General features: G+C 43.8%; 1 protein-coding gene across 1 annotated transcript in view; it reads left to right on the top strand.

The window, feature by feature from the left end:
* The window catches only part of LOC129088820 (cadherin-2), an 84,781-nt gene that overhangs the window by 48,824 nt on the left and 23,764 nt on the right, over positions 1 to 12,193 (top strand). The window contains exon 5 of the mRNA XM_054596053.1: positions 5,435 to 5,616. Within this exon, the coding sequence (XP_054452028.1) occupies positions 5,435 to 5,616 (182 nt within the window). The remainder of the gene's footprint in view (positions 1 to 5,434; positions 5,617 to 12,193) is intronic.

The following is a 12,193-nucleotide window of genomic DNA, read 5'->3' as shown; positions in this document are numbered from 1 at the left end:
TTCTGTGCATGGGGGCATTAAGTGCTGACGAAATGAGTCCTCAAACCCAGAAATGAGTCAGCGTTTTTGCACTTCTATGTCCCACGTCTCAAAGCCAATGGTTTTCTCAAAGTTTTTGGTTTGATGCTTGAAATAAGGTCTGCGCTTGAGGGATTTAAAAGTTTTGTTCAATGATATATAACATGCCAGTATATATTTAGAATTTTGAATATTTTACATGTCTTCTTGGATAAAGGTGGTTGCCATCAGGTGGCTAAATGAGACTACTAAACCTTTAAAGCGCCTTTATCTCCGTGGTTGGACGTGAAGTCATATGGCCACGGTCTAGTTCCTTTTTACCTGACATTTTTTTACCTCTGCCGATTGCATTCACACTTGAAAAATCATAAAGTGGTCATTTGTGAAGATTATCTTGCTGAACAAAACATGTCAATATAAACTAAAAGTTTGTTTGCCAATCCAAAACCTAATGAAAAAAAATCCCATCGGCTTTTTGTTGAAGGAACCAATGTAATGCCAACTTTCTGGTTGGCCCTACAAAAATACATCATCCCTGCAACACAAACTGTTGAAACCACATTGTTGTCTAGAATATCGTAGTGTGATGCAGCACAGATTTCCTTTTATTGAAAACAGCCAGAGTTATGTCCACATCCTTTATACAGTGTAATTTTACTAGCACGTAGGGAAATTGACAGCTTTGGTGACTGGGAAACAAAAGAAACAATGAAGTGTATGAAAGTATTCAAAATACTGAAAGAATATGAATCAAGGGACATTTGGCGTGCAATCCTTTTTTATGAAAAGCAGCACTGCAGGAGTTTATTTTGTGTCTCACTCTTTAGGGCTGCTCACGTACTACTTTTAACTTACCGTAAAGTACTTGTTCCTCAACTTTCCCTTTCAAAAATGTAGCTTTGAGTCTATAAGTTGTGGTAAGTGCAGTGGAAATAGCCATTACATCCTGTACATTACACATTAATCAGTGGGAAACACTCAAGAGCATCTAGTGTAACACCTTGAGTAAATTGCAGAAGCGGGGAGGAGGAGGAAGCAGTTAGTTCACCAGGAGGTAAATGAAGTAAAGTGGTAAAAAAAAAAAAAAAGAAAGTGGGTAAAGAGCAGACTGGAGAGCAGCATATGGTAATGGTGCCAATTCATGGCCCTTTAGAGCAGCAGGGCCAGCAGTGAGCGTTCTGCTGCTGTCGCTCTCGCTGCCTGTAATGTGTGCAGAGGAAGTACTGCAGCGCCAGCCAGCAGATCACTACTTCAGCATATTTAACTATGAAAAATAAATCACATTCCAGTGCTAGTGGTGAATTGTTGTGTCATTTGTGCTGTTATGCAATCTCCGTGGAGAGGAAAAAAAAAAAAAAAAAGCAACATTGCAGCAGCAGCCAGAGAAGGAAACACACTAATGAACGAATAATACATTTGATTTGTGTTGTGTTTTTCAGAGGAGAATTTCTCTCAGGACAGCAATTATTAGAAGCCAATCAGGTAAACACAGAGCTGGGAAAACAGCATTGTTATAAAAGGGCAGCTTATTGAAGAATGGAGAAACTATTAGATTCACTGTGGTTTCATCTGGATCAAGAGGGAATTTGTTCTAATCCAAGCAAATCCATCCTGGCTGTTTAGAGAGCTGTCCATACAAATACACTGACTCTTATTGGCACAGCAATAACATGCTGATTCTCAATACGATAACTGTTCGTCAGCTGAGGAAACGACAGACTTGATGATGTTCTCCCTCCGTCATGTCTATTGATCGTTATCCCATAGTGTTCCATCTGTGGCATGTCATAAAAAAAAACAAAAAAAACAAAACAGCAACTTCTCCTGATCCTGTTCAGTATTTAGTACTTATCTCACAGATGGATGTCCGTATCGCGAGGCGGACACTTTGTCTCGACAGTGTTGTTCGATTTCTGAGGAAAAAACAAGAGTCTGTTGTAACGGGTGGTGTGTGGGCCCAAGTGCAGTACGACCAGGAGACAGGGTAATGTTCAGGAGCTTTATTCAAAGCGGAACAAACAGCAGGTAGACAGGCAGGAGATAACTCACGGGGTATATTCCACTCTAGAGAGCGCTGATCCGTCAGCAGAGCAGGCAGACAAAAACCAAAAGGAGCAAAGGCTAATCTCGTGGTCGGGGACAGAAGGCTGAGTCGGTTAACCGGGGCAGAGGCCGTTTCTCAATACCAAGTATGGTCAAGTATGGACTTGCAAACTTGCAAGTTCATACTTGGATAGTTCGACTCGGGAGTACAAACTCCCGAGGACGGGAGGACGCAGTACGGTCATTTTGCAATTGGAACAGCAGCGAACTTGATGACGTCACCAACGTCACGACGTCACCAACTCAGCTCGTCGGTCCCGCCTACTCCGGTTATCTTCAGTCATATATATTGACAATAAAACGAAATATGATATAAAACACAACCCTGCCTTTTTTCGTTTAGAAAATATTAATATGTATATATTTTGTGTTACATCTGCAACCACAACCACAGAGACACCGGAGCCAGCGGCACATCTGGAGAGGCCATGCCGAGATCAGGCTGCTGTCAGTGGGCTACATGAGCACCACCGCCCGGTCTCCTCTCTGGTCCTCTCATATCTCCGACAAACGTCGGCGCTTTTTTCAAACAGGCTCTATCTTGATAAATTGACCGCATATTTTAAGTCTTAACAACTACATTCTCGCTTAAAAAAATGTTAAAACTAAATTCCGTTACACAACAACAGCAGTATTTAGACAATGATAACTGACAGTTGTGAGCCGTCTCCGCCACTGTCGTCTCTTGTTTGCTGGTGAAATGCATTCTGGGATACTTGGCTGTCCAAAGTCCACACAAGTCTACTCCGATGCATCCCCGATATAATGGGCGGAGCAAGGACACTTCCGGGTATCTGGACCGTACTTGGCTGAATGCGAACTTGTGTATTGGAACAGTACTTGGGCCGCGCTAGATGACGTTTCACAAGTTCACAAGTACAGAGAAGGTCACATATTGAGAAACGGCCAGAGGCAAGGTAGGAATACCGTGGTCGGGGACGGAAGGCTGAGTCAGTTACCGGGGCAGAGGCAAGGCGGAGAAGTCCAAACAAGCGGTGTCGGCAACGGGAAATCAGTCCGGGGAATAACGCTGGAAGGTCTGGCATAACGCGGAGAACGATCTGGCAGTGAGTGTGTGTGAGACTGGGGTATTTATACTGAGTTGAGTAGTGCAGCAGAGTGAGCAGGTGAGAGTGATTGTGCTGACGAGGTGGGTGTGGCAGACAGGTGCACTGCATGAGGCTGATTAGGTGAGTGAGGGAGAGTGTGGTGAGAGAGCTGAGAGAAATAGACAGAGTGCAGGAAGAGTGAACAGGCGTGACTGTGACATCTGTGTTCTGTTCAGACAGCAGAGTCAATAACTGGAGGTGTTTAAAAATGTGAGTAAAACACAACACTTAACGTTGACTGCTGTATGGAGGGCAATCTGTTCCATGAGATGTAGACAAGCATTTTGGGAACAGGTTTGGAACACGCTGGTTGCACCTTTTTAACCGAGACAATGATTGTACTCCGACCTTAATCGAGTAGGGCTACCACAAAGAACGTTGAGGTCCCATCCTATGTATTGTTTTCTGAGAATTCTAGCATCCAAAGGGCAGTTTATGCTCTACAAGTTAAACTTGAACATGGTGTTTTGTTTTTCTGATTCAAGACATCTTTGTGACAGCAATTAAAAAAAATCATACCAGCAAATATATGAATTGAATGAATAAAGCATAAGAATCCAGATAGTTAAGAACTTCTTTTTTGTGTCTGGAGGTTTGGAGTAGCATCGTTTGGGGACACAACCTTAGTTTTTCTAAAATCCTTGCTGCTCTGGTTTTAACTGCTTAAAACCTAGGTAGAAAAGTAATGCTAGATTTTGAAAACATCCAACCGGAAAAACCAAACCCAACATTGCCAATTCTTTTCCAATGAAAGAAGCCAGCAGTGTTAGCTCCAAAAGTCGCTTCATCTGAGGACAAAGTCGCCAAGTCATTAAATTAAGGCTTTACTACTGTCCTGCTACATCCACAGAGCATTGTCACAGCATTTGATGTATATATTGCTGTCCGGTTTAAAAATAATTTCAACAAATATAACCAAAAATGTAAAACTTAAATTACCCACTGTAGCTTTTACCAAAACATAACGGAACACATGACGGATCTGAAATCTGTGATGGTCCTGTGTGTTTTTGAAGGGTATGACAAATAACCAGTTTTGTCGTTCAGGTTGGACGACTTGTTGGAATCGAGAAACCCCCTTTGTGTGCTTTAAAAAAAAAAGAAAAGAATCGTGACTTTAAGGAAAGACAACAATCAAACACCCCAGCTGATAGCTTTGCCCGCCGACGCCACTCTTGATCTCCCCATCCTCAAAGTGAAATAACCTCGCTGTTTGTCTCGCTGTGATGTTGTCACATTTACAGAACTCATCTGACTGCGCGTTGGCCCAGATAGCGTCTTGTCGACGACGCTGGCTATCTTTTATTCTGTCAACCTGATGTGTTTGTGCGATGTTGTTCTCACACACACTTACAGGTCTATCTGATTCCCTCAGCTTTAGCGGAGCAGATAACAGCTCTGTTTGAATGAGCCTGTCTGTTCCGTGCGTTTGAGCCAAATAGTGATATCTTACCTTTTCCCTCACTCGATTTCCTACCACACTTATTCGTGTGTGTGTGTGTGTAATAAAGTGGTAGGCAGATATATGAATTTATGTGTGCATGTGTGCTTTTTATGCAGTAAGGCGAGTTCACAGATGCACTCCATATTTTCATCAGATAGGTGCATCGGGTGAACGGTAAGAGAAATGCACTGCGTGTGTGTAAACTGCAAAGCCAGCAGAAGGACTGTAATAATGTGCTGCTTTAATGGGCCCAGCTGTAAAAGTAAAACCAGCATGTTTAAACATGATGGCAGCACACATGAAAGAGCCTCTTATCTTGATTTAATTCTTGTTTGCAGAAGGAAGGAACGGACGGTGTTGGCGATGAATTGTTAGCTCATGTCATCAACTTAAAATGTTTGGAGGGAGACAAAGCAGCTTTTCTTACCTGTAATCTTTGCTTTTTTATTCTTTATCTCTGTTCCTGCTGTTTTTTTTAAATCCTAGCTTCTTTTAATTTAGTTATTTTTTACAGCCATATTTTACTTGGCTTTTAATAAAGCCTCAATGCCAAACTCCTACTCTGCCTCCCTCCTCTTTTATCTCTCTCCTTCATCCTAAATTAAATGCTGCCTTATCTGAATGGAATATTGCAATCATTGGCTTAGCGCTATGTGGGGAACAGCAATTTTTAAAAAAAACGATTCAAAAGACAAAAATGTACTGTATAATGTTTCAATGAGGTGTTTCAGCGCTCATGCCTGCCATGTGTCCCTCCCAGGTATGTGGTCCTTCTCCGTGTCCGAGCTGGCCATCCCCGGGGCAGAGATAGGGCGCATCTCGGCCGCCGACGCCGACCTCGGAGAGAACGCCAAGCTGGAGTACACCATCCTGGAGGGGGAGACCGGGGAGACGTTCAACATCACCGGAGTGAACCAAGAGGCGGTCATCACGCTCAACAAGGTGAGGGAGAGATGACGGAGAGGGAGGGGTGAGGCAGCACGGGTAGAAATGTGTGGGTTAACTAAGGTAAAAGGAATAAGGGCAGGAGAAGAAGAACAGATTGAGTTTTGTTTCTCCTGTGAGTCATAGCATAGCTAACAACATGTTGCCTAAGCCCATTAACCTGGAATTACCTGGATGCACACAAAGACACTGTGTAAGCCTGTACCATTCCACGTGATTCATCTCTCAGCCGCCTTTTCAGCTGGGGTTTTTTAAACAGGTGATCTATATTCATCTCACCCTTTTCTATTTATTTGACTCCCATCAGATGAGAGTGGTTTGATGGGTTTCTGACAAAAGAATTTCCTGCTTGATTCACTGTGAACCAGCCTCCTCCTATCAACGTTTCCATCTGTTTACAGCAAACACAATGAAGCGTCCGTACTCGGTTGGAGCGTGACGCAAATGTTTGTCGCGGCGGAGACGGGCGTGATTTGCAGCGTGAATGTTTTGACCAGCGTTGAGGTGTTTTGACAACTGCGGTTCAGCAAAGGTTTTTTTTTTTTTTTTTCCCCATGTGGAGCATTGTGCATGTACAGAAGGATCAATGAGGCGCTGCCTCTTCATTCTGAGTTCAGCTGGCTAACAGTTCCCTTTAGTGCAATTTAGGTGATTTCAATTTGAAACATTCCCTGTCGTCTCCAATAATCACATTCTTATGAGAATGCAGGTGCACGTGGGGTGGTTGGAGGGATGCTGCCACCCACTCATTACCTGTAGGGCTTATTACAATACATAACGCGTCGGTCACGTCTCAGGAGAAAGGATGGGGGCCTCCTAGCTCACATGTAACGTAGACTTAATGGAGAGAGGGGGCGCTGTGTGGGAGGCTCATCTGAGATATGATGCTTTCATTTCAAATGAGCCCTACAGACACTTCAATGTAAATACACATGTCTCTATTAATGCTGTCAGCTTCCTCTCTCCTCTATGGGATGCCAGTCAGGTATCCTGTGCAATATGCCAGAACATAGTGTGTTCATGCGATAAGAAAAATGTGAAATATTGCTTTCTTTAATATAAAATATCAGTCATTTTGCCGACAACTAAATGGTAAATGGACTGTACTTGTATAGCGTTTTTCTAGTCTTCCGACCACTCAAAGCGCTTTTACATTACTAATCATTCACCCATTCACACCCATTCATACACTGATGACAGAGGCTACCATGCAAGGTGCCCATCAGGATCTATCTAATTAGTCACACCCATTCATACACCGATGGCACTAATATGATGGAGGCTTGTAATACAAGTAATAAAATAACTAAGCTTAAAACATCCATTACAATTCCCCAGAGACCACTGTGGTATTTCTGTATTGCTTCTTTTGTCCAAATCCATTAAACAATGATAGAAAACAGATAACATCCTTACATTTGAGACATGTCTTTGCTTGATGAATGACTTAATTTATTAGGCTATTATCAAGGATTATCATGTTTAAAGAGATATGATTATAATCCAAGTGAGGTGTTCATCTAAAATGATTTCTAGTCCTCCATTCAAAAATCTAGTATCTATGAATACCCAAATCTTGTTTGTTGCAAAACTGCTGGGCTCATGGAGTCTACTCCACTAAAAGGCCTGATCTCCTTGTGCACTGGAGGCTTCAAATTACCACCATTGGGCTGCATGTTGGACTGTGATCACTCAGATTTAAGCTGAGCTCATTCTGCACAGTGAAGGTCAAACATCTAAATTAATTAACAAGAAGCCAAAACACATTTCTGAGTGGAGCAGGATGTCAGAACTCTACAGTCAATCCAATAATCGATCCGTCCAGCACCAAATAATTTCCTTCTGTTAAACAGTTGGAGTCAGTCATCCTTTCTTACCTCACTGTATCTTGCCAGTACAGTGAAAACTTTATCTTCAAAATTCGGCAGTTTTAAATTTTTCAGATCTGTTGAAGTGGAAGAAAAGTCTGCAAACTCGTATACAATTCTTTTTAAAAACTCATCAAAAATGTTCCTGAAGTTCCCTGAAAAGCTTCCATTTTTTTGAGACGGCTTGTTTTTCAGAGAGCAGAGACATTCTGCATGAAATACCAGTGATTCGGCAAAAACATTGCTATTTGTATTGAAAAGCCCGTATTAGTGAAGCCGTGAGTTATGGGTGTTTTTTGTTTTTTTTACCGTTGAGCACCTGTGCGCACAAGTATTTCTGTGTGTGCGCGCGTCCTTGAAGTCAGGTAGCCACGCACTCCGTTTGAATCCATCACCATGTCAGCCCTCAGCCTTGGGTTTGTAGGAATTCGTTAAAAAACAATCCGCACCTGGAGGTGGTGGTGTGTAGAGCGGGATTTCCAAGCCCCGCTGTGAGCTCCTTTGAAGAGAAGCGGAGAGGCAAGGAGAAGACTGGAGACGAAGGAAGAAAGAAAAACCTAGAGGCAAGGACCAAGGAACGAGGAAAAGGAGCAGGGATGGAGAAGGTGGGGGGGAGAGAAGATGGAAGCACAGAGGGGAGGAGTGTTAAAATGAGGTCCTGAGAGGTGGTGACAGCAGAGAGTGCAGTATAACAAGGGAGTAAGAGTATGAAGGAACCATAGAGAGAGAGACGTGGAAAGAGAGAGAGAGAGGTGCAGAGACAGCCAGAGCTGCACAGTCATTGACAGCCAAGGAGAGAAATTAGCACAGCTAGAGACCAAGAGGCACAGGGAGGTAGAAAAAAAAAAAAAAAAAACCCCATCCAGTGCGACAAGCAGGTGGAAATGAAGAAAAAATAAATAATAAAAAGGAGAGTTAAAACGGAGGAAAAAAAAAAACTTAGAGACTAGGAAGTTGGCAGCATGGCAACAACAAGACGGAATGAAGAAGGGACAGCAGGGAGGGAAGACGATAAGCGTGTATAAGAAGAGTCGATCAATTCAACATGTGCTGGGGCAACCGAAAAAATAAAAAAAATTACATGTAAATAAAAAACACACCTCCCACCCGCAGCATTCCTCCCACTGGATCCATCCTCAGCGATCTCAAAGACAGAAACAAAACGTACAATTAGTACTTCAACGTGGCCTCCTCCATGCTGTTTTGTGTTGCTTTAATCCCTCTTCAAAGGCACCAAGAGAGGCAGAGAAATAGATTAGGCCAGCATAGCTGCTATGGGTGAAATATTAAATGAAGCTCAACACTCACGGGTTACATGCGGATTCAATGTTTTGAGCGCCTATAAGTGGAACATATAGCGAGTATTTACAGTTGCCGCAAGGCAGCGTGTCAGAAGTCAGCCGTGGAGCCAGCGGCATTGGGGATTTTTTTTTTTTCGGTGTAAAAAGGTGCTCCAGTAAACTCCTCACATGAATAAATCCAAAAGATCTGAGTTGAATGGGGTTTAACCTCGCCGGGAATCCACGCACAACTAATGAAAAAACATGGAAGATAGGCAACGGCTAATAGAATTAAAAACAAACAAAGCGTTAAATTGGCACTAAGCTCCCCCTCAGTTTCCACTTCGTTAAGTCAAAGCAAAAAAAAAAAAGAAATATAACAATGCAGCCACATTTTCAATTTTTTTATGCATGCATGGGGTGTGTTAATAATAATAATAATAATAATAATAAACATGCCCTGGCATCCATTTTGCCAGAGTCAGAAGGCTTTCAAAGTGTGAAGAATTTTACCAGTGGAAGAGATGATCTGTGTGTGTGCCCCCCCAGAGAACCAAAGGATTTCTGAGCCAAACAATTTGTGTTGCCACAGAGTCGGCCTTGACCTTGCTGGCCAATCTCTGCCGCTGTGGGCTGAATCTCTTTAACCGTTGATCTAACGATGCACACACACACACACAGGAGAAGACACACAGAGAGGAGACACACACCTACACAAGTAGCAATAAACCACAGAGAGTGAGAGAGAGAGAAGAGAGAGAGATACAGACTCACACATCAGAACAGCACACTTGACCTTGCGGCTCGGTGTTTAAATGGTGGGGAACCGAGGCAAAAGAGCTGCAAGGAGGTGCGATTGCACATTTCGAAGACGGAGCGAGGGCTCTGCGGTGCCAGTCCTCACCTCAGAATGACGTGTCGGATGGGAGGCGGGCGGGAGACTGAGACGAGGAGACGGGAGGTGGGGGTGAGGGGGTTTAACAGCAGATTAGGGAAGAAATCTAGTCAACAAAGGGGAGCTGGAGGAAGGTGTTTGGAGTCAGTTAAAAAGAGGCTGAGAGAGAGTGTGCGATTGCAAAATGGAGGAGAGGGCAGACGGGGAGTCAGACGCATGAAGACCGTGGGAGACGTGCCGATGAGCAGAGAGAGAGGCGAGGGAGAGGGAGGGGACAGGAGAGAGAGACGCGAGGGTCATTAGCAGCCTGCAAGTCAGGGTGCAGAATGAAGCAGCCTGCTGCTTATCACTGCTTATTTACTGTCAGTCCCACAGAGACCCCCAGCAATAAAAAAAAAAAAAAAAAAAAAAAGATTTCCCTCCTTCCACATTCTCCCTCTATCTCCCTCCCCCTCCTCCATCCCCGCCATCACCACCCTTCCTCTTCTCATCGTCAGCCGCTGTCTCTCTGCATTGCATTACTCTCTCTCTCTCTTTATCTCTCTCTCGGTCTGATCCCCCTCCACAAATATGCAGGGCAGGGAAACACAAGCTAAAACACAAATAGATGCAAACACACACACACACACACACACACACACACACACACACACACACACACACACACACACACACACACACACAGTCTCCCCAACCCCATGTCCCCCAACCCCATGTCCCGCCGCTCGCCTCGTCCTTGCTCTGGTTCTGTCTGGAGGCCATGTCAGATGGTGTGTGTGTTGTTTGTCTGTGGCTCTGACTCAGACCCAGGTCTGCCTCATTCAAATTCACACACACACACACACACACACACACACACACACACACACACACACACACACACACACACACACACACACACACACACACGTGTGAAGATACACAGATATCCAGAAAGATACATGAGCACACAAAGTGAGCATTCACATTCCTTTTCAAATTTATTTCTCTTGCTTTATTCTATAGTTTTTCATTCTATCCCCTCCCCCGACCGGTCAGCTCTGTTATTTACTTTTAACATATTGCTCATAATGAATGTACATATTGCTGCTAATGGATTTTTGATACAGCGTGTGAGCAAGGCCACAGTGTAAGTAGCAGGTAATTGAAGAATTTGCATAACTCTCTCCAGCAAAGGAGCTGCTTGACACAGCTCTGCAGCAGTGCCCCCTAATGGCCAGAGGCTAACATTAACTGGAGAAACAACTGCTGGCTGCAGGTCGAGCATTCCCTGAAATCAATCAGTTAATCCAAAACTCATCAGCTGTTGCAATGAGGGGGCAATTGGAAGAGCAGGAGAAAAAAAAGATGTAGAGTCTTGCCATCAGCTTGGAAAATCAGACTTTGATGATTCAATAATGTTTTGGATGCAAGAGCATTCATAGGCACCGATGCAACAGAGAAACTTTAAATAACAAACTGCCATAATGCTCCGATTTCACAGCACCTCATTACACATGTATACTGAATTTAATAACGGATATAATAAAGTGGGATCACCAGACGCAACACAACGCATGTCACAACATTGTTAATAGGAATCCAGCAGTATCCCGATTCAGGTGGTTTCCCCTTTTGAGCTATGTTTTCAGGGTGCTGCGAGCTGTGTAAGCCTGCTATTTGTGCGCCTTTCATTCCTCTCTTACCTGGGGGACAAGCGAGCCGACGAATGTGTCAGTTTGCCTGTTATTATTTCCATATGCTCTCACTTAAAACGGCTGGCTAATCCTCGGTCACACGCCAGCAGCGCGCCCAGGATTATCTGTGTTTGTTTTCTCACGCCGAGGAGAGATTGTGTTAATCTCCTCACAGGGAGAAAAAAAGAGAGAGGGAGAGGGATGAATAGAGAGAGAGAGAGAGAGAAAAAGAGAGAGACCAATATCTTGCTCATAACTAGAAAAAAAAAAAAGGGAAGACATGGGACATCTGAGAGTGCAATAAAACAGAAGACAAGAGACAAGTGACAGAGGGAAGGGATGGCGGCAGAGGAAGAACAAAGTCAAAAGGGAGATTTAGAAGAGTCTTTGTTCTCTCGACTCTGCAGTTGTGCTTGTTGGCAGAAATGTCCAAAGCTGCATTTGTCATCAGACAAATGTGATGTGTGATCTTGATTTAGAATGCATGAAATCAAGAAAGAACTCAAGCTGGCAGCAGGGACAGCAGGGTGCTGAACAGACATGCACAGACACACGAGCACACACACACACACACACACACACACACACACACACACACACACACACACACACACTCACATACTGGTAGGTGAGCACAAGAATGCAATCTTCTTATTATACATCATGTATTGAAGAGTCGGGGAAAGGCACCACCTCTGTGATCTGAAGCCTCGCCCTGCAGTAATGAACATTTATTGTAATGCACACACACACATTTTCTCAATAGAGCACGCATGCCTATGGGTCGGCCTCCCCGAGAAGCGATGTATTATGTATCGCCAGTCTAGCATGCAGGTTAGCTAATTAATTTCTGCT

This window comes from Anoplopoma fimbria, chromosome 3 (genome assembly GCF_027596085.1).
Source record: "Anoplopoma fimbria isolate UVic2021 breed Golden Eagle Sablefish chromosome 3, Afim_UVic_2022, whole genome shotgun sequence".
Taxonomy (NCBI): Eukaryota; Metazoa; Chordata; class Actinopteri; order Perciformes; family Anoplopomatidae; genus Anoplopoma; species Anoplopoma fimbria.
Note: the sequence above shows the minus strand (reverse complement) of the source record. Positions and strands in the feature narration are given on the sequence as shown.